At 43.5% G+C, this 27,997-nt stretch overlaps 1 protein-coding gene across 1 annotated transcript; it reads right to left on the bottom strand.

Annotated features, from left to right (window-relative positions):
• LOC139233269 (flavin reductase (NADPH)-like) lies at window positions 1-27,970 on the bottom strand. The gene is made up of 5 exons (XM_070863887.1): window positions 27,838-27,970; window positions 16,011-16,153; window positions 15,625-15,826; window positions 10,185-10,352; window positions 1-884 (listed from the first exon to the last, which is right to left on the bottom strand). The coding sequence occupies exons 2-5, from the start codon at window positions 16,143-16,145 to the stop codon at window positions 727-729; spliced, it is 663 nt and encodes a 220-aa protein (XP_070719988.1). The 5' UTR covers window positions 16,146-16,153; window positions 27,838-27,970; the 3' UTR covers window positions 1-726.
• Between the last annotated feature and the right edge of the window lie 27 nt (window positions 27,971-27,997).

The raw sequence follows: 27,997 nt of genomic DNA, 5'->3' as shown, positions 1-27,997 counted from the left end.
TGCATAAAATACTTTTTAATTTTGCGAATTAACACATCACTGTTGTCATTCATTGTGAATTATAAGCAATTATTTTTGTTAATGTAGGTTGCACTGAACACAGAATCAATCCCAAATTTACAAAAAACACTTTGGTCTTGATATGGATTATACATTCAGATGAGGTACTCCTGCCATTACTTATATCACCATTAGGTTGGACTTTTCTTTAACCCTCATGTTCTCGGAATCCTGATCCCTGCATGCAGCTTGTTTTCAATCTAACTTATTTCACGTTATAAATGCAGTATATTACTCAAAACAGTTTGTAATATTATCAGGTAGTTTTATATCATAACCTTTTCAAGTCCTAGTACAGTTTCTTAATAACATATATTGAATTAATCGCATTTAATAGCCCAACAGAAAAAACTGAACACCAGCTTGTTATCATTATTGACCCAAAGGACATCCTATAACTGCAATGCACCTAAAGTTTTACATACATAAACTAGAGATGAAAGAAATAGAACTAGCATCTCTTGGGTTAATCCTTTAATTCCTAGTAACTAGTTTGGTAACATTTCTATTTATTATTTAAGTCTCTGTTTTTACTTTCTTACCCTATACTTACTTCTTTGTTCTTGTCGTTTCACTTATTTTGTTTATATAGAGCCCCTTACAGTATTTGGCTGGGAAATTGGAATAATGAAGAGAGGCTCCCATCCCAGTGCAGGAATTTATCTTTCACATTGTTACCATGGCCACAGACTTCCTAATCCATGAATCAGCATTAAGGAGTGAAAGCATAAAGTGAGCAACATCTCCTCGTGTCACTGAATTTGCAATGGGCTTTCCATCCAGATCCGGAACAAAGTACCCTTCATGAGTTAATAATTCTTTATCTATAGAAAATTAAAGAAGGAATAAGAAAGAAATGTTGATTACATGTATGGTCTTAAGTCATTCACAAGCATTGTATCATTGGAATAGAAAGGAATTCAATTAATGTCTATCATTATGAGAAATTAGGAGGAATCAATAAACCCACAAGTTCCTAAAATATGTTTTATAATTTCTGCATAATTAAAGACAGCACATAAAATCCCATTGATTAGCTGTAAATATTGATACCTGCATTCCATGTACCATTTGTAGATCAATTCTTGCCAGTGTATCCCAGATGAGAATTTAATGAAAGGAAGAAATTTTACCCCTCAAGAATGGGTGGGTTGGGGCAGGTGGGGGCTTAGCATTAATGATTTTTTTGGTCACGACCGCAAGGGTACTTTGTTCCGGAAGAAATAAGGATGAGGTCCTGCAGGCAGATTAGGAAAGAGATTAATAAGTAGGACCTCAAAGGTTCTCAATTGGGGAAAAGCTAATTTTACTAAGCTGAGATGTGATTTACCGAAAGTGGACTGGAAACAGCGACTTGAAGGTAGAGCAGTGGGAGGCATTCAAGGAGGGGATAGTGAGGCTTCAGAGCGAATATGTTCCCACAAAGAAAAAGGGTGGGACTTCCAAATCTAGAGCCCCATGGATGTCAAGGGGCATACAGGGTAGGATAAGGCAAAAACGGGAAGCTTATGTCAGATAACAAGAGCTAAATACTACAGAAAGCCAAGAGGAGTATAGAAAGTGCAGGGGTGAAATTAAAAAGGAAATTAGGAAAGCAAAGAGAGGGCATGAAAAAATATTGGCAAGTAAAATCCAGGAAAACCCAAAAATGTTTTATACATAAAGAGCAAGAGGATAACTAACGAAACAGTAGGGCCTATTAGAGACCAAAAAGGAAACTTGTGTGTGGGGGCGGTTCTAACTGAATATTTTGCATCTATCTTCACAATGAGCTAGCCTCAACTGCTTCCTTGGGCAGAGAATTCCACAGATTCACAACCCTCTGGGAGAAGAAATTCCTTCTCAACTCGGTTTTAAATTGGCTCCCCCGTATTTTGAGACTATGCTCCCTAGTTCTAGTCTCCCCGATCAGTGGAAACAACCTCTCTGCCTCTATCTTGTCTATTCCTTTCATTATTTTAAATGTTTCTATAAGATCACCCCTCATCCTTCTGAACTCCAACGAGTAAAGACCCAGTCTACTCAATCTATCATCATAAGGTAACCCCCTCATCTCCGGAATCAGCCTAGTGAATCATCTCTGTACCCCCTCCAAAGCTAGTATATCCTTCCTTAAGTAAGGTGACCAAAACTGCACGCAGTACTCCAGGTGCGGCCTCACCAATACCCTATACAGTTGCAGAAGGACCTCCCTGCTTTTGTACTCCATCCCTCTCGTAATGAAGGCCAACATTCCATTCGCCTTCCTGATTACCTGCTGCACTTGCAAACTAACTTTTTGGGATTCATATACAAGGACCCCCAGGTTCCTCTGCACCGCAGCATGTTGTAATTTCTCCCCATTCAAATAATATTCCCTTTTACTGTTTTTTTTCCCCAAGGTGGATGACCTCACACTTTCCGACATTGTATTCCATCTGCCAAACCTGAGCCTATTAGCTTAACCTATCTAAATCTCTTTGCAGCCTCTCTTTTCTCCTCTACACAACCCTCTTTCCCACTAATCTTTGTGTCATCTGCAAATTTTGTTACACTACACTCTGTCCCTTCTTCCAGGTCATCTATGTATATTGTAAACAGTTGTGGTCCCAGCGCCGATCCCTGTGGCACACCACTAACCACCGATTTCCAACCCGAAAAGGACCCATTTATCCTGACTCTCTGCTTTCTGTTAGCCAGCCAATTCTCTATCCATGCTAATACATTTCCTCTGACTCCGCGTACCTTTATCTTCTGCAGTAACCTTTATGAAAGGGAAATGGTGGTTAACAAATTTATTAGAGTTTTTTTGATGATGTAATGAACAGGGTAGATAAAAGGGAAACAATGGATGTAGTATATTTGGATTTCCAAAAGGCATTTGATAAGGTGCCACATAAAAGGTTGCTACACAAGATAATGGCTCATAGGGTTGGGAGTAATATATTAGCATGGATAGAGGATTGGTTAATGGACAGAAAACAGAGAGTAGGGATAAGGGGTGCCGCAAGGATCAGTGCTGGGGCCTCAGCTATTTACAATCTATATTAATGACTTAGATGGAGGGACCGAGTGCAATGTATCCAAGTTTGCTGATGATACAAAGCTTGGTGGAAAAGTAAGCTGTGAGGAGATTTAAGTGTCTCGTACAGGAAACACAGTAAGTTAGCATACAGGTACAGCAAGCAAGTAATTAGAAAAGCAAACAGCATGTTGAGCTTTATTGCAAGAGGTTTGGAGTACAAGAGTAAGGAAGTTTACTCCAATTGTTACAGGGCTTTGGTGAGACCACACCTGGAGTACTGTGCACAGTTTTGGTCTCCTTTTCTGAGGAAGGGCGCACTTGCCTTAGAGGCGTTGCAACAAAGGTCCACTAGTTTGATCCCTGTGATTAGAGGGTTAGCTATGAGGAGAGATTGAGTAGATTGCGCCTATACTCTCTGGAGTTTAGAAGAATGAGAGGTGACCTCATTGAGGAGGCTCGACAAGGTGGATGCAGAGAGGATATTTCCATTCATAGGGTAAACTAAAACTAAGGGACATAGTCTCAGAATAAGGAGCCGCCCATTTAAAACTGAGATGAGGAGGAATTTCTTCTCTGAGGGTTGTAAATCTATGGAATTCTCAGCCCCAGAGAGCTGTGGAGACTGGGTCATTGAATATATTTAAGGCGGAGATAGACAGATTTTTGAGCAAAAAGGGAGTAAAGGGTTATGGAGAGCGGGCAGGGAAGTGGAGCTGAGTCCATAGTCAGATCAGCCATGATCTTATTGAATGGCGGAGCAGACTCGAGGTGCCAAATGGCCTACTCCTGCTCCTATTTCTTAGAATAATATATGTTTCATAAGAACATGAGGGGGATTGACAGGGTAGATGCTGAGAGGTTGCTTCCCCTGGCGGGAGAGTCTAGAACGAGGGGGCATAGTCTCAGGATAAGGGGTCGACCATTTAAGATTGAGATGAGGAGGAATTTCTTCATTCAGAGGGTTGTCAATCTTTGGAATTCTCTACCTCAAAGGGCTGTGGATGTTGAGTATATTCAAGGCTGAGATAGATAGATTTTTGGACTCAAGGGGAATCAAGGGATATGGAGATCAGGCAGAAAAGTGAAGGCCGAAGATCAGCCATGATCTTAGTAAATGATGCAGCAGGCTCAAAGGCCAGTACGGCCTACTCCTTCATTCTTATGAAAGATAAGCTAAGGATTTTGGCTGAGCATAATTGTGCCAAAATCCTTACCTCTTGAAATTTTAGATTTTTAAGGCCACCTTTGCTTGTGGCTTGCTCATGCAATTTATTAACCTTTACAATAAATGTGACACATCTATTTCACTGATTTTTCCTATAAAAACATGAAAATCATTGATTAAGTTGAGTCTCTCAGAACAATGCAATTTTCACATAGCTGAATCAAGCACCTACCTCACTGTTGGTCCTTCCCTATGGGAAAATACACCAACACTTCAATCTGCGGACCTTGGGAGTAATTTTAGCCCAACCCATCCGGTATGAAGGTGATGAGATCAGATTCTTCGCCTGTTTTACACCACGCCCGATTTCAGTTTCCATTGACTTCAAAATCGGACAGGGTATAAATTGAGCATCCGATCCGATCCAGTCAGGTACCTGCAAGGTGGGTTAAGCTTAAATTACCTCTACTTGATTAAAAGGAGGCAGTCAGAAGTTTTATGAATTGTTAACACAAAACAGATTTTATTCTAGTCAGGCTCTAGTGATGAATCAGGTCATTAAGTTGCAAAATAGTTAATCCAAATAATAAAATTGAATGAATTAAATTTAAAAATAAAGTGGGCTTGCTAAGTGAGAATAGAACCATAACTGCTTTGGGGAAATAAGATTAAAACCCAAGATACCCTGGATAATGTCAACTAGGGTGTAGACAGGATCAATGATTTTCTTGATCAAACCCTCAGTTCAAAAAAAATACTACATCATGCCAGATAAAGGACTTTCATCTAACTAAAAGAATACAACACCTCTTTCTGGGTAAATATGCAGATGAATACGTGGCTTGAGGCGTGGTACAGCAGGGAGGGATTCAAATTCCTGGGGCATTGGAACCGGTTCTGGGGGAGGTGGGACCAGTACAAACCGGACGGTCTGCACCTGGGCAGGACCGGAACCAATGTCCTAGGGGGAGTGTTTGCTAGTGCTGTTGGGGAGGAGTTAAACTAATATGGCAGGGGGATGGGAACCAATGCAGGGAGACAGAGGGAAACAAAAAGGAGACAAAAACAAAAGAAAGAAAGGAGATAAGGAAAAGTGGAGGGCAGAGAAACCCAAGACAAAGAACAAAAAGGGCCACTGTACAGCAAAATTCTAAAAGGACAAAGGATGTTAAAAAAACAAGCCTGAAGGCTTTGTGTCTTAATGCAAGGAGTATCCGTAATAAAGTGGATGAATTAACAGTGCAAATAGATGTTAACAAATATGATGTGATTGGGATTACGGAGACGTGGCTCCAGGATGATCAAGGCTGGGAACTCAACATCCAGGGGTATTCAACATTCAGGAAGAATAGAATAAAAGGAAAAGGAGGTGGGGTAGCATTGCTGGTTAAAGAGGAGATTAATGCAATAGTTAAAAAGGACATTAGCTTGAATGATGTGGAATCTATATGGGTAGAGCTGCAGAACACCACAGGGCAAAAAACGTTAGTGGGAGTTGTGTACAGACCTCCAAACAGTAGTAGTGATGTTGGGGAGGGCATCAAACAGGAAATTAGGGGTGCATGCAATAAGGGTGCTGCAGTTATAATGGGTGACTTTAATATGCACATAGATTGGGCTAACCAAACTGGAAGCAATACGGTGGAGGAGGATTTCCTGGAGTGCATAAGGGATGGTTTTCTAGACCAATATGTCGAGGAACCAACTAGGGGGGAGGCCATCTTAGACTGGGTGTTGTGTAATGAGAGAGGATTAATTAACAATCTCGTTGTGCGAGGCCCCTTGAGGAAGAGTGACCATAATATGGTGGAATTCTGCATTAGGATGGAGAATGAAACAGTTAATTCAGAGACCATGGTCCAGAACTTAAAGAAGGGTAACTTTGAAGGTATGAGGCATGAATTGGCTAGGATTGATTGGCGAATGATACTTAAGGGGTTGACTGTGGATGGGCAATGGCAGACATTTAGAGACCGCATGGATGAACTACAACAATTGTACATTCCTGTCTGGTGTAAAAATAAAAAAGGGAAGGTGGCTCAACCGTGGCTATCAAGGGAAATCAGGGATAGTATTAAAGCCAAGGAAGTGGCATACAAATTGGCCAGAAATAGCAGCGAACCCGGAGACTGGGAGAAATTTAGAACTTAGCAGAGGAGGACAAAGGGTTTGATTAGGGCAGGGAAAATGGAGTACGAGAAGAAGCTTGCAGGGAACATTAAGACGGATTGCAAAAGTTTCTATAGATATGTAAAGAGAAAAAAGTTAGAAAAGACAAACATAGGTCCCCTGCAGTCAGAATCAAGGGAAGTCATAACGGGGAACAAAGAAATGGCAGACCAATTGAACAATTACTTTGGTTCGGTATTCACTAAGGAGGACACTAACAACCTTCCGGATATAAAAGGGGTCAGAGGGTCTAGTAAGGAGGAGGAACTGAGGGAAATCGTTATTAGTCGGGAAATTGTGTTGGGGAAATTGATGGGATTGAAGGCCGATAAATCCCCAGGGCCTGATGGACTGCATCCCAGAGTACTTAAGGAGGTGGCCTTGGAAATAGCGGATGCATTGACAGTCATTTTCCAACATTCCATTGATTCTGGATCAGTTCCTATCGAGTGGAGGGTAGCCAATGTAACCCCACTTTTTAAAAAAGGAGGGAGAGAGAAAACAGGGAATTATAGACTGGTCAGCCTGACATCGGTAGTGGGTAAGATGATGGAATCAATTATTAAGGATGTCATAGCAGCGCATTTGGAAAGAGGTGAAATGATAGGTCCAAGTCAGCATGGATTTGTGAAAGGGAAATCATGCTTGACAAATCTTCTGGAATTTTTTGAGGATGTTTCCAGTAGAGTGGACAAGGGAGAACCAGTTGATGTGCTATATTTGGACTTTCAGAAGGCTTTCGATAAGGTCCCACACAAGAGATTAATGTGCAAAGTTAAAGCACATGGGATTGGGGGTAGTGTGCTGACATGGATTGAGAACTGGTTGGCAGACAGGAAGCAAAGAGTAGGAGTAAATGGGTACTTTTCAGAATGGCAGGCAGTGACTAATGGGGTACCGCAAGGTTCTGTGCTGGGGCCCCAGCTGTTTACACTGTACATTAATGATTTAGACGAGGGGATTAAATGTAGTATCTCCAAATTTGCAGATGACACTAAGCTAGGTGGCAGTGTGAGCTGCGAGGAGGATGCTATGAGGCTGCAGAGCGACTTGGATAGGTTAGGAGAGTGGGCAAATGCATGGCAGATGAATATAATGTGGATAAATGTGAGGTTATCCACTTTGGTGGTAAAAACAGAGAGACAGAGTATTATCTGAATGGTGACAGATTAGGAAAAGGGGCGGTGCAACAAGACCTGGGTGTCATGGTACATCAGTCATTGAAGGTTGGCATGCAGGTACAGCAGGCGGTTAAGAAAGCAAATGGCATGTTGGCCTTCATAGCGAGGGGATTTGAGTACAGGGGCAGGGAGATGTTGCTACAGTTGTACAGGGCCTTGGTGAGGCCACACCTGGAGTATTATGTACAGTTTTGGTCTCCTAACCTGAGGAAGGACATTCTTGCTATTGAGGGAGTGCAGCGAAGGTTCACCAGACTGATTCTCGGGATGGTGGGACTGACCTATCAAGAAAGACTGGATCAACTGGGCTTGTATTCACTGGAGTTCAGAAGAATGAGAGGGGTCCTCATAGAAACGTTTAAAATTCTGATGGGTTTAGACAGGTTAGATGCAGGAAGAATGTTCCCAATGTTGGGGAAGTCCAGAACCAGGGGTCACAGTTTAAGGATAAGGGGTAAGCCATTTAGGACCGGGTTGAGGAGAAATTTCTTCACCCAGAGAGTGGTGAACCTGTGGAATTCTCTACCACAGAAAATTGTTGAGGCCAATTCACTAAATATATTCAAAAAGGAGTTAGATGAAGTCCTTACTACTAGGGGGATCAAGGGGTATGGCGAGAAAGCAGTAATGGGGTACTGAAGTTGCATGTTCAGCCATGAACTCATTGAATGGCGGTGCAGGCTAGAAGGGCCGAATGGCCTACTCCTGCACCTATTTTCTATGTTTCTATGTTTCTAACTGCCATCACACGACCTGGTTATCTGGCACCTGGGGTTTCTATTGATTTGGATGAGGTTGGCAGTTGCTCAGATTCCCATTTCACTGAGACTCACAGGCATATCCTCACACATCACATTGAGCTACTGCCATCCACTTATCCTAGCTTAGCTCGCAATGTGTTTCCACTCCATTTGTATATTTCTATCTTGTTGATTGTGAGGTGGAGCATGGCGGCGAGGAAGATTGAGAAGAGGGTTGGAGCGATGGCGCAGCCCTGTTTGACCCCGGTCCAGACGTGAAATGGGTCTGTAATGGATCCGTTGGTAAGGATCATGGCCTGCATGTCATCGTGAAGCAGGCGAAGGATGGTGACAAACTTTTGGGGGCATCCGAAACGGAGGACGCCGCTCCATAGACCTTCACGGTTGATAGTGTCAAAGGCCTTTGTTAGATCGAAAAATGCCATGTATAAGGGCTGGCGCTGCTCCCTGCATTTTTCCTACGGCTGTCGCACTGCAAAGATCATGTCTGTTGTGCCCGGAGTGGAACTAAACTACAGAATCAGTGGGAAGCTGTTTAAACTACGCCGCCCTTAGGCCAAGTCCAAGATCACCCCAACCTCTGTCGTTGAGCTGCAGTACGCGGACGACGCCTGCGTCTGTGCACATTCTGAGGCTGAACTTCAGGATATAGTCAATGTATTCACTGAGGCATATGAAAACATAGACCTTACATTTAACATCTGTAAGACAAAGGTCCTCCACCAGTCTGTCCCCGCTGCACATCAAGTCTTCCTCGATTCCAAGGGACTGCCTATGATGATGATATTTCTATCACCTTCTGTTTCACTATAATGTAGTGACTTTGCTATAAAATGTGCAGATCATCACTTTTTAAGCCTGATTATTGCTCTTATTGGGCAAAAATCAAAAAATAAACAATTAAAGAAAAATACTTCCAGTGGGGTATTCAGTGGAGTTACCATGCACTATAGTTCACACATAAACAAAATTGACCCTCGGGTTAGGGTACAAGTAAGATGCTATTTTAACTAATAATTTTCCACTATTTCAAGCACAATCCAATTGGTCTTTTCATTTATATCTGTAGATGTTACGTTGTAGAGATCTTTATGCTGATCACTGTCGATAGAATATGCAAGGGTGAGTAAGACCTGAGCTGGGGACCTGGAGAGAAAGCACGGGCACAGTAACAGCCAAGCATCAGGAGCGAAAACCTGAGTATAAGAACAAGAACAGCCTAGAAAAATAAAACAGAAGCAGGGGCAGCCTGTGGTGGGGGTAATTTTTGAAATGAAAATCGGGAGATGTATAATGGGCAGCTGAATCAATATCGCCCATTTTACACTATCACCCAAAGCTAAAATTACCCCCAGTAAGTATGAGTGGCAGCAGTTTGAAAACAAAAATCAACTTGGGGCAGCCTGCAAAAATAAAAAGGAAGCAACCAACGTAAAAAAGGAATAATGAAAATCAAACTGGAACAACTTGGAAAATAAAGAGGGGACAATCTCGAACAGAGATGAGAAAAGGATGTGGGGGTGAGAAGAGGTGGCAGCAGAAGTGAAGCTGGATTGCACCTTCTTTTTTATAATTCTGTCGCCAAAGTGGAAGTCTTACACTGCAGTCTCTTATTCTTATGGGAACTCTGTGACCCAGTGCCATTTTCAAATCCAGGAAATGGCTTGCAAAATACATCATCTCAAAAGCACAAATTAAATTTTTTATGCTGAAATGCTCAAAAAGCTGTGAATTTGCAACAGGATTCCCAGCCCTGGATGAGAAGCAAGTGTGGATTACAGGAAACCCTTCTTACAGAGATGCATAGAACATGAAGATGTGGAATTGAAAAGCAAGATATTAACCTGTTTTTGGTCCATTCTGAAGCCCTGGTGGTCTTACTATAGTCCAGTTGAGATCCTCGCACTCCCGGTTTAAATAATTTTCCATCTCTTGCATGTTGATCAGTACGTTGCGAATCATGGGAATCAAAAACCATCGCACCATCCAGGAAGACTGCTGAGCAGATTCAGCTGTAAAATAAATACATTGCTTTTATTCTAAAAATACTACAATATTTCCTTGACATAATCTCCCTAATGGAACATAGTTACCAAGTTTAAATATGCTCCTTTGCTTATGGTGCAAATTGAGCCAAGGATCTGTATAGTCACAGCCCTGTTCAGGTATGCAAATGGGCCACTTGGCAGGAGCCTAATATTAAATCAAACCCAAAAGTATTCATAATTGTTCAATTATGGGCCGAACAAAGAGAAGACTTTAAAAAGATATCGTGCTGCAAAATCTTCAACCCAACCGGCCTGTGGTTCTTTCTCTCCGAGAGGCACCTTGCTGCTCTGATATTCCAACTGTCCCACTAGTTAGGTACCTCAGTGTTGCTACTGGCATGGGTAGATCTGCACAATATTTTAATATGGGATTTGGGATACAGTCACAGTGGGAATAAAGCAGTGGGTGGAAGTCCTGCAGCACCACCATTCTAGAAAATACTATCTTCCATATCCATTTCATCAACTTACATTAAATGGAGTATAAAACTAATCAACACTCAGCATCTAAAAACATGTTTTAAAAAAAAGAATCAGATGAAGCAAAATGAATTGCAATTATAATATTTAGGAAAGAATCATGCGTGGTCTGGATCCAGAGGAACCAAATTTACATAAAGGCCATTTTAACTCTGGAATATGAAATCCTGGGCATTATTGCTATTTCCAGACCAGTTCATTTCAGTAGAGAAGAGAAAATGGTTATGAGGAGGTAGAAATATGACAGCAGGCTGAGGAAGTCCTGCTTAACTAAGCACTGACACCTACATGTTTTTGGTTTAGATGTGGAATTAAGAAACAGTGAAACTGTACGCAATTTATTATGCAAAAGCAAAATACTGCGGATGCTGGCAATCTGAAATAAAAACAGAAAATGCTAGAAATACTGGAAGCATCTGTAAACAGAGTTAATGACCGTGATTTTGGCTACCTCAGTGGGTCCCCTGTGGCCTGGATAGGTGGCAGGTCCCAACCTCGCTGCTGGCTCCAGCTCACTCTGTAGAAATGATTTTGCGTTGATTGGGCTTGTTAAGCCCGCCCAGTACATTTCCCAAGCCAATTGAAGGAAGCGGGTCTGGTGTCATCATTTGTTCCTTAAAGGGACCATGTCCAAATTTATTTTGCCATTTGTGCTGTCAGTGATCTACAGCATTGAGGTGCTGCAAGCACTGACGATCACGGCAGAGGTGCATGGCTGCATGCAGGCTCTTCCATGACTCCCTCCATATACTTATCAGAGGTTAAATGGTCCTGCCAATATCTTACATCAGACACACCTCAAAAGAGAATAAAAGAATGACCTAGGAGGTGTTTCAGGACAGATGGTGAAGGTAAGAACTGTTCATGTACCAGCCGTCTACCCAATCGGGACTAACCATATTCTCTCCTGCCATATTAGTTTAACTCCTCCCCAACAGCACTAGCAATCACTCCTCCTAGGACATTGGTTCCAGTCCTACCTAGGTGCAGACTGTCCAGTTTGTACTGGTCCCACCTCCCCCAGAACCGGTTCCAATGCCCCAGGAATTTGAATCCCTCCCTGCTGCACCACTGCTCAAGCCACGTATTCATCTGAGCTATCCTGCGATTCCTACTCTGAGTAGCACGTGGCACTGGTAGCAATCCCGAGATTACTACTTTTGAGGGCCTACTTTTTAATTTAAGAAGATACCATACAGCATTCGAAGGACATTGAGGAAACCCTGAAGGTCAGTGGTCGGAACATGTATGGAATTGGGGAATGAATGTGGATATTCATCCGTGGATTCGTATATTCTCTCACGTATTAGTGGTCATACAGTTAGCGGCAGCTGTTGGATGGGGAATTGGGTTATGCGCGGCATGCAGAAAGAGGAAAAGGAAATCAAAGGCTTTAATTATGGAACAGCGAAAATTACTAGCTGAGCACTCTGAAATATTCCTATGGGCTGGAGGGTAGCTCATGTAACATCACTTTTTAAAAAAGGAGGGAGAGAGAAAAAGGGGAATTATAGACCAGTTAGCCTGACATCAGTAGTGGGGAAAATGTTGGAATCAATTATTAAAGATAAAACAGCAGCACATTTGGAAAGCAGTGACAGGATCGGTCCAAGTCAGCAAAGATTTATGAAAGGGAAATCATGCTTGACAAATCTTCTGGAATTTTTTGAGGATGTAACCAGTAGAGTGGACAAGGGAGAACCAGTGGATGTGGTGTATTTGGACTTTCAAAAGGCTTTTGACAAGATCCCACACAAGAGATTAGTGTGCAAAATTAAAGCACATGGTATTGGGGTAATGTATTGACGTGGTTGGCAGACAGGAAGCAGAAAGTTGGAATAAACGGGTCCTTTTCAGAATGGCAGGCAGTGACTAGTGGGGTGCTGCAGGGTTCATTGCTGGGACCCCAGCTATTTACAATATACATCAATGATTTAGATGAAGGAATTGAGTGTAATATCTCCAAGTTTGCAGATGACTCTAAGCTGGGTGGCAGTGTGAGCTGTGAGGAGGATACTAAGAGGCTGCAGGGTGACTTGGACAGGTTAGGTGAGTGGGCAAATGCATGGCAGATGCAGTATAATAAGGATAAATGTGAGGTTATCCACTTTGGTGCCAAAAACACGAAGGCAGAATATTATCTGAATGGTGGCAGATTAGGAAAAATGGAGGTGCAACGAGACCTGGGTGTCATGGTACATCAGTCATTGAAAGTTGGCATGCAGGTACAGCAGGTGGTGAAGAAGGCAAATGGCATGTTGGCCTTCATATCTAGGGGATTTAAGTATAGGGGCAGGGAGGTCTTACTGCAGTTGTACAGGGCCTTGGTGATGCCTCACCTGGAATATTGTGTTCAGTTTTGGTCTCCTAATCTGAGGAAGGACATTCTTGCTATTGAGGGAGTGCAGCGAAGGTTCACCAGACTGATTCCTGGGATGGCACGACTGACATATGAGGAGTGACTGGATCGACTGGGCCTGAATTCATTGGAGTTTAGAAGGATGAGTGGGGATCTCATAGAAACATATAACATTCTGACAGGACTGGACAGATTAGATGCAGGAAGAATGTTCCCGATGTTGGGGAAGTCCAGAACCAGGGGTCACAGTCTAAGGAGAAGTGGTAAGCCATTTAGGACCGAGACGAAGAGAAACTTCTTCAATCAAAGAGTTGTTAACCTGTGGAATTCTCTACCGCAGAGAGTTGTTGATGCCGGTTCATTGGATATATTCAAGAGGGAGTTAGATATGGCCATTATGGCTAAAGGGATCAAGGGGTATGGAGAGAAAGCAGGAAAGGGGTACAGAGGTAAATAAGATCATGGCTATGATCTTATTGAGTGGTGGTGCAGGCTCGAAGAGCCGAATGGCCTACTCCTGCACCTATTTTCTATGTTTTTATGTTTCTTTTGGGAAAAGAAGTTTCTCCTGAATTCCCTATTGGATTTATTGGTAACTACCATATATTTATGTCCCCTAGTTTTGGTCTCCCTACAAGTGAAAACATCTTTTATCTTATCAAATCCTTCATAATTTTAAAGACATCTACTAAAGAGAAAAGAGCCCCAACCTGTTCTGCCTTTCCCGATAAGTATATCTTCTCAGCTCTGGTATCAATCTTGTGAATCCTTTTGCACCTTCTCACGTGCCTCTATAAACTTTTCATAATACGGAGACCAGAACTTTACTCTAAATATGATCTAACCAAGTTTGACATAGCTTCTTTGTTTTTCAATTCTATCCCTCTAGAAATGAATCCAGTGTTTGGTTTGCTTTATTTATGGCCTTATTAACTTACATCGCTACTTTTAGTGATTTGTGTATCTGTACTCCCAGATCCCTTTGCTCCGCTACCCCATTTAGACTTATTATCCAAGCAGTATGTCGACTCCTTAATCTTCCTACCAAAATGTAACACCTCACACATCTATATTGAAATTCATTTGCCAATTATTCACCCATTCTGCAGGTTTATTAATGTCTTATATTTTGTCGCAATCTTCCTCTGTATGCCAATCCAATTTGGTTGAATCTGCAAATTTTAAAATTGTACTTCAGATTCTGGAGTCCAAATCATTTATCCTCTCTAAGTTTGATTAGCTTATCCATTATCTCCCTCACCCACCCTTCTATCTTAAATGTCTTTATATCTTAATTTTCTGTGAGAATCATTGGCCCAAAAATTGTGGTTGGAGACTTCCTGCGGGAGGACAACTCTGACTGAAATATTTTTTCCGAAAGTACCTGGTGGTCCCGGAGGAACTTATACTTACGGTCAGAGGCCTAGATGCGCAGCCCAGGAACGTAAGCATAACCTGGGATCATGTAGGCCTGGACCACCAATGAATATGAAGTATTCTCATTGATAATAATGGTGAGTTCTGTTTGTACGAGCTCCCATTACTATTAATGAGAATACCCCCCAAAATACAAATATAACACAATAAATATTTAAAAAAACACCTCACATATTTAAAATGAATTGAAATTGAATTAATTAAATGTTTTAGAAAAAAACATATTTTTGAAACTTTTAAAAAAAAATACGTTTTAATAGGGTTAAAAATAAACTTACCTTAATGGACAGGGTTGTTAATGCAAAAATTAGTGATAACATTAAATTTTTCTATGTCTTACGTTGGTAAAAGTAGGCTATACGCCTGCCTTTACCAAGCGTAAGAGTTTGAAGGACATTCGCTGGGCAGGAGTTGGGCAAATAGCCCAAATCTCTGCCCGTGAATGTCCTTCTTCCAGGGATACATGCGATCTGTCAAAATACATTTTGACAGATCGCAAATGCTGGTTCTCGGCGCATGCGGATCGCGAAGCCTCTTCGGGTGCATGCGCACATCGTACGCAATCCATGTGCTCCAGGTCTTGCCACATGTTCTCCAAAGTAACTATTGTAACTATGAGTTTACCAAAGAATAACTTGCTATTGATCATAACATATATCATATACTACTTGATCTCCCATGCCAATGTGCATGAGGAGTCAAGACCAAATGTAGTCTTCAGATGAAGCAGAGTTAGGGGGCAGCGATAATTGAACCAGGACATGGATGTCCCCATTTTCAAGTCATACATTGTTGTTATTTTTATATTTCCATTTCAAATTCCTATACTCGCATTTATAATGGAAATTTGTCATGTTGTATTCACCACCTCTCGCTAGCACTAGCACTGTAGTTACATCCTGATAAGTTTGCATAGTCAGTTTCCATTATAATTATGAACATAGTCTAAGAAGGACTCACGTTTGGTATACCAGGAGGTCATTGCTATAATTCGATTCACTTTTGCCGTATGCATAGCAGCAACTATAGCTTTCATTGATTCTGTATATCCAGTAACTCCAGAAATTATACCTATTGGGAACCCAAGACAGGACATGATGATATCCTGCTCTTTAAAGTGCTCCACAAGGCTGTCGGCGGAGAAGATATTTGCTTCCACCACCTGCAAAAAAGATAATAATGTATAAGGAACAGTTTATATTGGGTTGTAAGTTGTCATCTATATTAGAAATTGGAAACCCAATAATATTCTTGATTTAGTATAATTCTCTCTGTTGCAGAATCTGCATTTGTAAATAAATGGCCGTCATTGCAGAGTACATAAAATCTGTGATGCTAATAATTACCTTCAGGTTGTCATGTCGAATGGTAAGCTTGCTGGGAGTTCTTACAACAGCTCTCACCAAATGGTCCTGTTCTAGGGCTTGTCTCACTAGAAGCTGGCCAGTTTGTCCTGTGGCCCCAAGCACCAAGAGCTTCATTCTTCAATCTGAAAGCAGCAGTCAAGAAGTTACACAGACGATCAGCAGATGGTCGCATTTATAATTTAAAATGCAGTTGTTTTTAAATGGAATAATTTCCTTGTAAATTTCTAACACATTGCCACACACTATTACTTACTGTAAGAACTCACACTTTCTCTTCAATCTATGGATAAACTGCCAGAAGTGAGGTAGGGGCTGGGTGGTGCAGTTGTCCAAATCACTGCCCTTTCATTTTTGGATCTTAGCTTTGGCTTTGAAAACAGGTCAGACTGGTGGGTGCACAGCCTCTTTCTGTTGGCTGCAGGTATTCGAGGTGAAACGACTTTGCACAGTCTCAACTCAATTCCTGCTGGTGGGGGTCCACATCACAAAAATGTGAATGGCTTTCTCACGCATAAAGATGGGTGCGAAATGGAGTTCACAGTATTCCCCATAATTTTCAGCTCAAACTCTAGATGTCAGCTGTTGGGATAGTTTATTTCATAGTAGATGCCACACTTGCCACAGTGTAATTTTTTATCATTTGTTTTTGTACTTCATAACCGATAATCAAAGTTTGAAAATTTGTGTTAGCAAATGCAATTAAAGATTCATGACCTATTTTGTTGTTGCTCACCTCCTTGGTTTATAGTTCCAAGATACTGTACCATTCAATAATGTTCTTTAAGGGTGAATATCTTCTGCACTTTTCTCTTTCCAAAATAAAATAAAAATTCTAATACTGGATAAATTAAAGTAGAAACAGGCACAGAATAGAGTATTTTATCTATTGGTGCATACAGTAGCATTACAATTAATCTAGAAAGTTCCCATGTTATCCCCTTCCTAATAGCACCACAAAAGTAATTTCAACAAATTCTCTTTCCTCTCTCTAATGCTTTCTTTCCACCATCCAACAACAAATTAGATTGATAAATGGATCTTAAACAGATATAACCTTTGATATTATAACACCCACCATTGATCCAGTGTGCTTTATATTAATCCTCATAAAACACTGCAATTTAAACTAGTGTTTCTGACATTAGGCCAACTTATCTTGGCCTCACGTTATTAGGTGAGTGAACTTTGTTATAATACCACTCTTATGATATCACTAAAATATTGTGTTCAGTACCATACATTTTTCCCATTTCGATGAAAAAGTATTTCTGTGGCACTAAAAAGGTAGGCCAAAAGATGTACTTGAATGGGCTATATTAAAAAAAAGGAGTTTCCAGACTCCCTTGCTAGCTAAATGGAGTCATCATACTGTTGTGTATGTCATAACTGTTCAACTGAGTACTGTTTAACTTCAAGAGGTATGACCTTGGCTCTGCTTTATTAAGGCCAAAAATGATTAATATACAAAATGGCTGGCCTTTTATACTTGGGCTGCATACACGTGCATGTAGCCTAATGGCCTCCAACAGTGACGCCATGTAGTGGCTAGTGATCCCAAAAGTACATACATGACAATACCACCCTCCTCAGATATTAATAGTCTTTTACAAATTGAGACGGTCCGGTGTTTTACGCTCCCAGGTTGACCGTCTCAGTTCAACTCCAGCCTTGGGTGAGTGTTCAGAGTCTGTTGTGACTAGTGGCTGGGTGGCTGACCTGGTGGGAGTGGCAATGGCCATGTCAGGGATTGAAAGTCCTGATTCACTGATGACCACTGAGTCCTCTGATGACTGGGTGTAGGTTGGTTGGTCGTTGATTGTCTCTTCCTCCAACTGTTCCGGTTCGTCTGTGTGCCGCAGCTTTGTTGGATCCATATGTTTCCTGCATGTTTGCCCATTTTTGAGCTCGACAATGAATATTCTGTTGTTCTCCTTGGCCATGACAGTACCAGCGATCCACTTGAGACCCTGACCACAATTCAGAACATATACAGGATCATTTACAGAAATATCGCATGACACAGCTGCGCGATCGTGATTCCTTTGCTGACTTTGTCTTCTATATTCAACATGATTATTCAAGTCAGGGTTTATAAGAGATAGCTTGGTCTTAAGACCTCTCTTCATTATTAGTTCAGCAGGTGAGACGCCGGTAAGCGTGTGTGGTCTTGTCCTGTAACTAAGCAGTATGCATGACAGGCGGGTCTAGTGACCCTTGGGTTACTCACTTCATACTATGCTTTATGATTTGGACAGCACTTTCATGCCTGCATCCAATGGGCAAGCAAAACAGTGCTGACCTTACATGTTTGATACCATTGAGTTTCATGAACTTTTGAAACTCCTGACTGGTGAAGCACGATCCGTTGTCGCTAACAACGATGTCAGGCAGACCATGTGTCACAAACATGACACTGAGATTCTCAATGGGAGCTGTGGATGTGCTGGGTGACATGATTATACACTCTATCCACTTCGAATATGCATCCACCACAACTAAAAACATCTTCCCCAGGAAGGGACCTGCAAAGTCTATGTGGATCCTGGACCATGGTTTCGATGGCCACGACCACAGACTCAGTGGCGATTCCGCTGGTGCTTTGCTGAGCTGCATGCAAGTGTTGCACTGATGCACACATGATTCCAGCTCAGAGTCAATTCCGGCCACCATACATGAGACCTGGCAATGGCTTTCATCATTACAATGCCGGGATGTGTGCTATGTAGCTCACATACAAATTTCTCTCTCCCCGTCTTGGGCATAACAACACGATTGTCCCACAGTATACAATCCGACTGAATAGACAGTTCGTCTTTGCGATGAATGTAAGGTTTGGTCCCCTCGCACATTTGCTTCGGTATGGCAGACCAATCACCTTTGAGGATGCAACTTTTCACCACCGATAGAAACGGGTCCTGGCTGGTCCAGGTCTTAACTTATTGAGCCGTGACAGCGATTCCTTCACTTTCAAAAGCATCCATTAACTAACAATAGGTCTGCCGGTTGTGGCGTTTCCACCTCCGGTGTGGGCAACGGCAGACGGCTCAGACCATAGGCACAATTCTTGGTCTATGACGAATGACAATCATAAGCGGATAATGTCAGCGGCCATCTCTGGATGCGGGATGAAGCATTGGTATTGATACCTTTGTTTTCAGAGAACAGTGAAATGAACGGCTTGTGATCTGTCTCCAGTTCAAACTGAAGACCAAACGGGTACTAATGCATCTTTTTAACCCATACACACAGGCTAGTGCTTCTTTCCCTACCATGCTGTAGGCTCCTTCTGCTTTAGACAAACTTTTTGAAGCATACGCGGCTGGTTGAAGTTTACCCGACTCATCAGCTTGTTGGAGTACGCAACCAATTCCATATGACGAAGCATCACAGGCCAATACTAAATGTTTACATAGGTCATAATGTACCAGCAGCTTGTTAGAGCAAAGCAGATTAGTGGCTCTCTCAAAAGCTCTGCCTTGAGATGCATCCCACACCCAGTTGTCGCCTTTTCTTAGCAGCATGTGCAGTGGTTCTAATAAGGTGCTCAATTTAGGTAGGAAGTTACCGAAGTAGTTGAGTAGACCCAGGAACGAACACAGCTCCGTCACATTCTGCGGCTTGGGTGCATTCTTGATGGCCTTGGTTTTCGCGTCCGTGGGCCTGATGCCGTCAGCAGCAATTTTCCTCCCCAGGAATTCGATCTTTGGTGCCATGAAGATGCATTTTGAGCATTTCAGTCTGAGTCCCACTTTGTCCAGATGATGTCGAACCTCTTCCAGGTTGTTCAGATGTTCCTTGGAGTCACGACCTATGATCAGGATGTCATCTTGGAACACAACGGTTCTGGGAACGGACTTCAGTAGACTCTTCATGTTCCTCTGAAATATTGCTGCAGCCGAGCGAATTCCAAAAGGGCATCTGTGATAAACAAACAGTCCTTAATGCATGCAAGTCTCTTCAACGTCTCGATCAGCTCCTGTGTCATGTAGGCCGACGTCAAGTCCAGTTTGGTGAACGACTTCCCCCTGGCTAGCATTGCAAACAAGTCATCAGCCTTCGGTAACGGGTACTGATCCTGTTTCGAAACCCTGTTGATCATAGCCTTAAAGTCTCCACAGATTCTGATTGTGCCATCACTTTTCAGCACAGGGACAATGGGGCTGGCCCATTCATTAAATTCAACCGGTGATATGATCCCTTCATGCTGGAGTCTGTCCAGTTCAATTTCGACCGTCTCCCTCATCATATACGGCACTGCCCAAGCTTTATGATGGACGGGTCTTGCATCAAGTCCACGAGGATTTGCACCTTGGTTCCCGTGAAGTTGCCGATGCTTGGTTCGAACAGTGAGGGGAACTTGCTCAGTACTTGGGCACATGTATCTTTCTCCGACGACAACGCCTTGATGTCGTTCCAAATCACATCTGATTTTTTTAAGCCAGTTCCTGTCAAACAGCATTGGGCCATTGCCTGGGACAATCCATAGTGGTAACTCATGAACCGCACCGTCATACGACACTTTAATTATGGCACTGCCAATCACTGTTATGAGTTCTTTGATGTACGTGTGCAACTTGGCATTGACTGGACTCAGCCTGAGCCTCACAGCCTTAGTATCCCACAGCTTGTTGAATGCCCTCCGGCTCATTATCGATTGACTCGCCCCCTTGTCCAGTTCCATCGATACTGGCACCCCATTAAATTTCACTTTGATCATTATCGGTTTGCTCTTAGTTAGGAACGCGTACAGTCCATACACTTCCTCCTCTGGTATCTCAGATTGCGTATCCGGATCCGCGCTAGTCTGACCATCATCCTCCACGTGCTGAGTCGCAGCACGCTTGCTCATCTGCGGACACTTGCGCTGGAGATGCCCCACTCTCAGACAGCCTTTGCAACTATATTGCTTAAATTGGCACTGCTGGTGCTGGTGATTTCCCCCACAATGCCAACACTGAGAAATCGGATGCATTCTCGCTGGCGGACTTTGGGCAGCCACAGGTTTCGCGTACGCAGTCGGGTAGGCCCTGCCATGTGCCGCTCTGCTGAACGCCGAATCAATCATATTTACAGTACTTGCCGAGTTTCGATTTTTCACTGATATCTGCTTTAGACTTCTATCCATCATCATGCATGACTGAGCGATCATGATGGCCCTGTTCAAGTCCAACGTCTCCACCACCAGTAGTTTACGCAGGATCACCTCATGGTTGATGCCGATTATAAAGAAGTCCCGCAGCATGTCTGCCAACACAGTCCCGAACTTACATGGTCCCGCTAGACGTCTCAGGTCGGCAACGATTTCCGCCGCATTCTGGCCCTCTGAGCGAACGTGCGTGTAAAATCTCTATCTCGAGATGATGATTCCTTTGTTTGGCTTAAGGTGGTCCTGTATCAGTGCACTCAATTCTTCATACGTTTTCTCGGTTGGACTCACACGCAGGTGTAGATTCTTTATCAGACCATAAATTTTTGGACCACAAACCGCGAGGAACACCACCCGGCGCCAATCTGCGTCGCTGACCTCCTCCATTTTGTTGGCCACGAAAAATTGGCTCAAATGGCTCACAAAGTCTGCCCAATCTTCTCCTTCCACGATTCACTCCAAAAATCCAATTGTGCTAATTTTTGAATGCAAAGGTTCTTGTTGCCTTGTCGCCAAATGTTGTGTATGCAATAACTGTTAGACTGAGTATTGTTTAACTCAAGAGGTATGAGCTTGGCTCTGCTTTATTAAAGCCCAAAGTGACTAATATACAAAATGGCTGGCCTTTTATACTTGTGCTGCACACACGTGAGTGCAGCCCAATGGCTCCAACAGTGACGCCATCTAGTGGCTAGTGATCCCAAAAGTACATACATGACACATACATCATAGGCAATCCCTCAAAATCGAGGGAGACTTGATTCCACTCTAAAAGTGAGTTCTCAGGTGACTGAACAGTCCAATACGGAAACTATAGTCTCTGTCACAGGTGGGACAGACAATCGTTGGAGGAAAAGGTAGGTGGGGTTCCTTCCGCTGCCGGCGCTTGTTTTCTGCATGCTCTCGGCGACGAGACTCGAGGTGCTCAGTGCCCTCCCGGTTGCTCTTCCTCCACTTAAGGCAATCTTTGGCCAGGAACTCCCAAGTGTCGGTAGGGATGTTGCACTTAATTAAGGAGGCTTTGAGGGTGTCCTTGAAACATTTCCTCTACCCACCTGGGGCTCGCTTGCCATGTAGGAGTTCCGAGTAGAGCGCTTGCTTTGGGAGTCTTGTGTCGGGCATGCGAACAATGTGGCCTGCCCAACAAAGCTGGTCGAGTATGGTCAGTGCTTCGATGCTGGGGATGTTGGCCTGATCGAGAACACTGACATTGGTGCGTCTCTCCTGCCAGGGGATTTGCAGGATCTTATGGAGACATCGTTTGTGGTATTTCTCCAGTGATTTGAGGTGTCTACTGTATATGGTCCACGTCTCTGAGCCATACAGGAGGGCGGGTATCACTACAGCCCTGTAGACCATAAGCTTGGTGCCAGATTTGAGGGCCTGATCTTTGAACACTCTCTTCCTCAGGTGCCCGAAGGCTGCACTGGCGCACTGGAGGTGGTGTTGGACCTCGTCGTCGATGTCTGCCCTTGCTGATAATGGGTTCCCGAGGTATGTAAAGTGGTCCACATTGTCCAGGGCCATGCCATGGATCTTGATGACTGGGGGACAGTGCTGTGTGGCGGGGTCAGGTTCGTGGAGGACCTTTGTCTTACGGATGTTTGGTGTAAGGCCTATGCTTTTGTATGCCTCGGTGAAGATGGTTTGGAGTTCAGCCTCTGAATGTGCACAGATGCAAGCGTCGTCCACGTACTGTAGTTCGACGACAGAGAATGGGACCGTCTTGGACCTAGTCTGGAGGTGACAAAGATTGAACAGGTTCCCACTGGTTCTATAGTTTAGTTCCACTCCAGCAGGGAGCTTGTTGAATGTGAGGTGGAGCATTGCAGCAAGGAAGATCAAGAAGAGGGTTGGCGCATTGATGCAGCCCTGGTTGATCCCGGTCCGGACGTTGATTGGGTCTGTGGTGGATCCGTTGGTCAGGATCAGGGCTTGCATGTCGTCGTGGAGCAGGCGGAGGATGGTGACAAACTTTTAGGGGCAGCCAAAACAGAGGAGGACGCTCCATAGTCCCTCGCGGTTAACAGTGTCAAAGGCCTTTGTAAGATCAAAGGAAGCCATGTACAAGGGTTGGTGCTATTCCCTGCATTTCTCTTGCAGTTGTCGCACCGTGAAGATCATATCCGTTGTGCCCCGTAGTGGACGAAATCTGCACTGTGACTCCGGGAGTCAATGGAGTGATGTGGTACTGAATCATACAGACTATGAGGGCCCAGATTCAAACTCTGGTCTGTGCTTAGTTAACACTACAATTCTTCTATCCTGGACTACAGAGGAAAAAGCATTACTCTCTACCCCATGACTCAGCTGGAAAGTGCACTTCAGGATCTTGGGTGAGAATAGGATTGGGCTCAGCTATGTTATCTCCCAACACTCACTATCTAGGCTCACAAATGAGGAATGGCCACGTGGGTTAGATATTGGAGGGTTACCGGCACCCATGAAACTGTACTTCCAGAAGATTGACATTCAGGAGAAGAGTGGGAGAAAGTAAAAGGTGTCTTCAGACAAGCCATTAATGTGTCTGAGAAGATGCAGTCCCTGAATTTCCTTGAGGATTGGGTGGATTACTGCTGTAAAAGGGGCAGGAGATGATGAAGGAGGTGAAAAATCAGACAGGACCCAAAAATGCCAGATCTCCAGCTTGAAGAGTGAAATCTAGGAAGTCCTGCTGAGGATGAGGGGAGGTTGAATGTCCCATTATCCCATGAAAGCGTGACATCAAAAAGGAGGTGGCAAGGCTGGGTGGCATCACCTGCCAGAATTACTGATGCTCCCTCCTCCCCTGCTCTAAGCGACTTAGACACCAGAGAAACCAGTGTCCAAGGTCTACATGGGGCCAACAAAGGTGTTCATAACCATGACCTTAGCCTCCAAAGCTCCAGAAGGTTATAAGCTGACACAATGAAGTTATAAAAAGGTGGCAGATTTCCATCGTTCTTGCATTTTCAGCCAGGCTTGCTAGCATCTTCCACGAGCAGCTACCAAGCAGCGTATTTTGCACCTAAACCATCCCCCTCCCCCCCCCCCCCACCACTACCATCACCACACCACACCTCAGCTGATGCCCAAGAAGGGCTACATTGGTGCTTGCACCCACCACTTTTATGTAAACAGCCTGCCCCTGGAACCTCTAGTGGATCAGGCGTTCCCCCTTTGTGGAAATCCCAGTCCACCATAGATATGGTGGCAGATTGCGATCGGGGAACCTTGGTCCCACCATAACTATTGAATGATGGCTTGGTCAAATAAATATTTTGTAATATAAAAGGAGTTAATTTTCTCTCTTTGATCAAAACTGGATTTTAGAATGTTCTTTATGATTAATACACTTTGCAGAATAAACTTAATGAACACATTATTTTGGAAATATATCCCTAAACAGCTTTTCTAATTGAATGCAACCACTTATCATCTGCTTTCATCCATGCATTGCTTTAAAAAAGGACACTAAAACAGTGTCATCCAATTTAGATAATGCCAAATTATTTTTCAGAAAATAGCTTTCATGATATTTTTCTGTCACACTAAAATCAATTTGCTTTAAAGCATTTTTCCAGCACACACTGCCTTGATGATGTCCTTTTCCAGACAAAAAAAGCAAAGTTTCATTGGAGATAGCATGACATGCACTATTGTTGGTACCAGTACACAAGGCACAAATTGTGGGCCTTTTTTTCTAGTTCATTAACAATGTGCACACACATGAACATTCAAACCAAATGTCTTTCTCTGCAGCAGAAATCATGGTGAGAGTTTGATTTTCTTTTGACGTCAAAAGACTTAGTTCCCGATATGCTATAATCCTGAAACTGCCTATAATCACCCACAAGCAACAAATAGATCTGAATTTCTGATGGTTAATTATTTGCACTTGACATTAATCCAATTTTCACAAACTAGAAAATGACTTCATAACAAAAGAAAATTAATGACTAAGATTTAATTCTGTTTGCATCATGGCAAAAATGCATTTACAGTGTTGTACCTCACCAAAAAAATAAGTACGGGTAGATTCCAATAGCAGCATAGAAAATCCATAATAATAAAATTATTTATAAGATTCTGTGTTTTTTTCCCCACATAAAGAGCCTGTATTAATTGAGTATGATCTATTCCATGGATAAATGTACCATAAGGTGCGATAGTGAACCACATAAAGCAAGAAGGACCCAGGTTTGATCCTGGTCTGTACGGGTCACAAATATTCTCAGAAAGGCGGCATTTAGAGTGGTCATAATTGCCAAACTGTTCCAGGAAATGAGCCTGAGCCAAATCTCAACTGCACAATAAAAATGCCTAAGAATCTATTTACACTACAACTAATAATATAAATACATCCTGCCTGTCATTAGAGCTTACCTTTAGAGAGAGTTAGTTTGTGCCTCAACACCGACTTACATTTTAGCATTGGTGCAAAGTTGAACTGGGGTTAAACTTGTAGTATAACTGCACCTTAAGTCTATTTTATATTTGTCCCCGACTTTCAATTATGAACACTGAACTGGCAACATCAGGAGAAATTTTAGGAGCAACATTTATCATAATCAAGTGTGTCACAGGCTGCCAAATAGTTCAAATGTTGATCATTTTAAGTAACATATGCAAAAACAGCTCACATTTGTTTTGTTTGCTTGTTAGCTATTTGAACACGTAATAGAGACCACGTTTATGAACAAAAAAAAAATCGAAAACTGTCAGTTAGTTCTAATGGCCCCAAGTTTCCACATGCTTTGCTCCTGATTTTTAGGAGCAACTGGTGTAGAACGGAGTATCATAGAAATCGGACTTCTCCACATTTAGTTTTCTGCAGTTCTAGTCAGGTAGAACAGTTTCACTTTGGAACAGAACTTTTTTTTCAAAAAGGGGGCGTGTCCGGCCACTGACGCCTGATTTAAAAGTTTCCACAGTGAAAACGTACTCCAAACTAACTTAGAATGGAGTAAGTGAAGATTTTTGTACGCTTGAAAAAACCTTGTCTACACATTAAAAAATCAGGCGCAGGTTACAAATTAGGCGTCGGGAACGAGGGGGGGAGAGGGGGAAGGGAAGTCATTAAATTCTACAATAAATCCTTAGTTATACTTATACAAATATTATACAAATAAATCCAACCTGAATAAACATTTATAAGTAAAGAAAAGATTAAATAAACCATGTTCCTACCTGTGTGAAAGTGCTTCAGGCAGGCCTTTCAAGCAGCGGTTTGCCATCGGGACCGAAGGCTGAACGGGCCGGGCCCGAGACTTTGGGCAGGGCCCGTCCCCAGCACCAGATTTACAGGTAGGTAGGGTTGGGTCGGGTCGGGGAGGGAGGTTCGGTTCGGGTCGGGGGGGGGGGGGAGGTAGGGAGGGGAAGGAGGGAGAGGGAGAGAGGGGAAGGAGGGAGAGGGAGGGAGGGGAAGGAGGGAGAGGGAGGGAGGGGAACGAGGGAGAGGGAGGGAGGGGAAGGAGGGAGAGGGAGGGAGGGAAGGGGAGAGGGAGGGAGGGAGGGGGAGGTCAGGTTGGGGAGAGGGAAGTCAGGTCGGATCCAGTCCAGGGGCGGGAGTCGGGTCGGGTCGGGTCCAGTCGGGGGGGAGCAGGAGCGGGAGTCGGGTCGGGTCGGGTCCAGTCGAGGGAGAGCGGGAGCGGGAGTCGGGTCGGGTCCAGTCGGGGGGGGGGAGCGGGAGCAGGAGTCGGGTCGGGTCGGGTCCGGTCCGGGGGGTGGGCGGGGGGGGGGGAGCGGCAGTCGAGTCGGGTCGGGAGGAAGCAGGAGCTGGCCGTGGGAGGAGCCTTATTCACGCAGCCCCAGTGAGGCCATTCGGCCAGGGCTAGGGGCTGCGTGCTTCGAGCCCCTCCCACACAGTTTTGGGCGCCTGCAGCTACTGCACTTGCGTGCCCAATGTAGCGCGCATGTGCAGAGGTCCCGGCACTGTTTTCAGCGCAGGGACCTGGCTCCGCCCCCTACAGCTCCTGCTGTGCTGCGCTGTGCCGAGGGCCAGAGGACCTGCAGGGAGGTGGAGAATCTGGAGGGTTTTTTTAGGCACACTTTGTGGCGCGAAAAACGGGCATCCAGGTCGGGACTGCGCCGTTCTAGGTGCGGCTCGAAACTTGGGCCCAATAAGTGGCACTTTGCAGCTCTGCAACTTCATGAGGTTTAACCTCTGCCCAGCAAATCAAAACTATCCACTGAAAGAACTTGCATTTATATAAAGCTTTTCACAACCTCAGGATGTCTCTAAATACTTCACAACCAATTAATTATTTTTGAACTGTTGTTATGCGGGCAAATGCAAGACAGCAGTCAATCAAAAAAAATATGAAACGAAAACAGAAAATGCTGGAAATATTCCAGAATAGAGAAGTCGAGGTTTCAGCTATGTTCCACAGATGCTGACTGACCTGCTTCCAGCATTTTCTCCTTTGGTTTCAGAATTTCAGCATCTGTAGTTTTTTTTTGGTTTAACAAATTATGAATGTGGATTTTATCAACGCTGGCGAGAAATAATAATAATAATGCACGACCAATGTTGTTACTTGATTTTACTCCTGAATCAGTTAGGAACTATAAGTTAAATCACAATGTACAAACTGGAAACGCAACAATCCTTATGTAATACGTGTAGTAAAACTCTCCACCCTGTATAGTAGATAACACAATTTAACAGGATGTACTCACATTATGAAAAATAAGACGTAGCGCAGTTGTTCCCCTTAAGTGCTCTTGGTGGTGAATGATGAAAATTGTCAAAGTTGTGTGCGAGGTGTTGGAAATCAGTGTCTCACAAGTTTTTTTTAAAGTGTTACACAAACAGCGCTATTTCCGGGTGGCTGAGCCC

This window comes from Pristiophorus japonicus, chromosome 2 (genome assembly GCF_044704955.1).
Source record: "Pristiophorus japonicus isolate sPriJap1 chromosome 2, sPriJap1.hap1, whole genome shotgun sequence".
In the NCBI taxonomy this organism is placed as follows: Eukaryota; Metazoa; Chordata; class Chondrichthyes; family Pristiophoridae; genus Pristiophorus; species Pristiophorus japonicus.
Note: the sequence above shows the minus strand (reverse complement) of the source record. Positions and strands in the feature narration are given on the sequence as shown.

What these genes read in the sequence shown, in the direction of transcription:
- LOC139233269 (XM_070863887.1), bottom strand. Translation starts at nt 16,145, where the DNA reads ATGAAGCTCTTGGTGCTTGGGGCCACAGGACAAACTGGCCAGCTTCTA. An exon ending in TTCGACATGACAACCTGAAG is followed by an intron (nt 15,827 to 16,010) that starts GTAATTATTAGC and finishes TCTTTTTTGCAG; the next exon opens with GTGGTGGAAGCAAATATCTT. An exon ending in GACCTCCTGGTATACCAAAC is followed by an intron (nt 10,353 to 15,624) that starts GTGAGTCCTTCT and finishes TTTATTTTACAG; the next exon opens with CTGAATCTGCTCAGCAGTCT.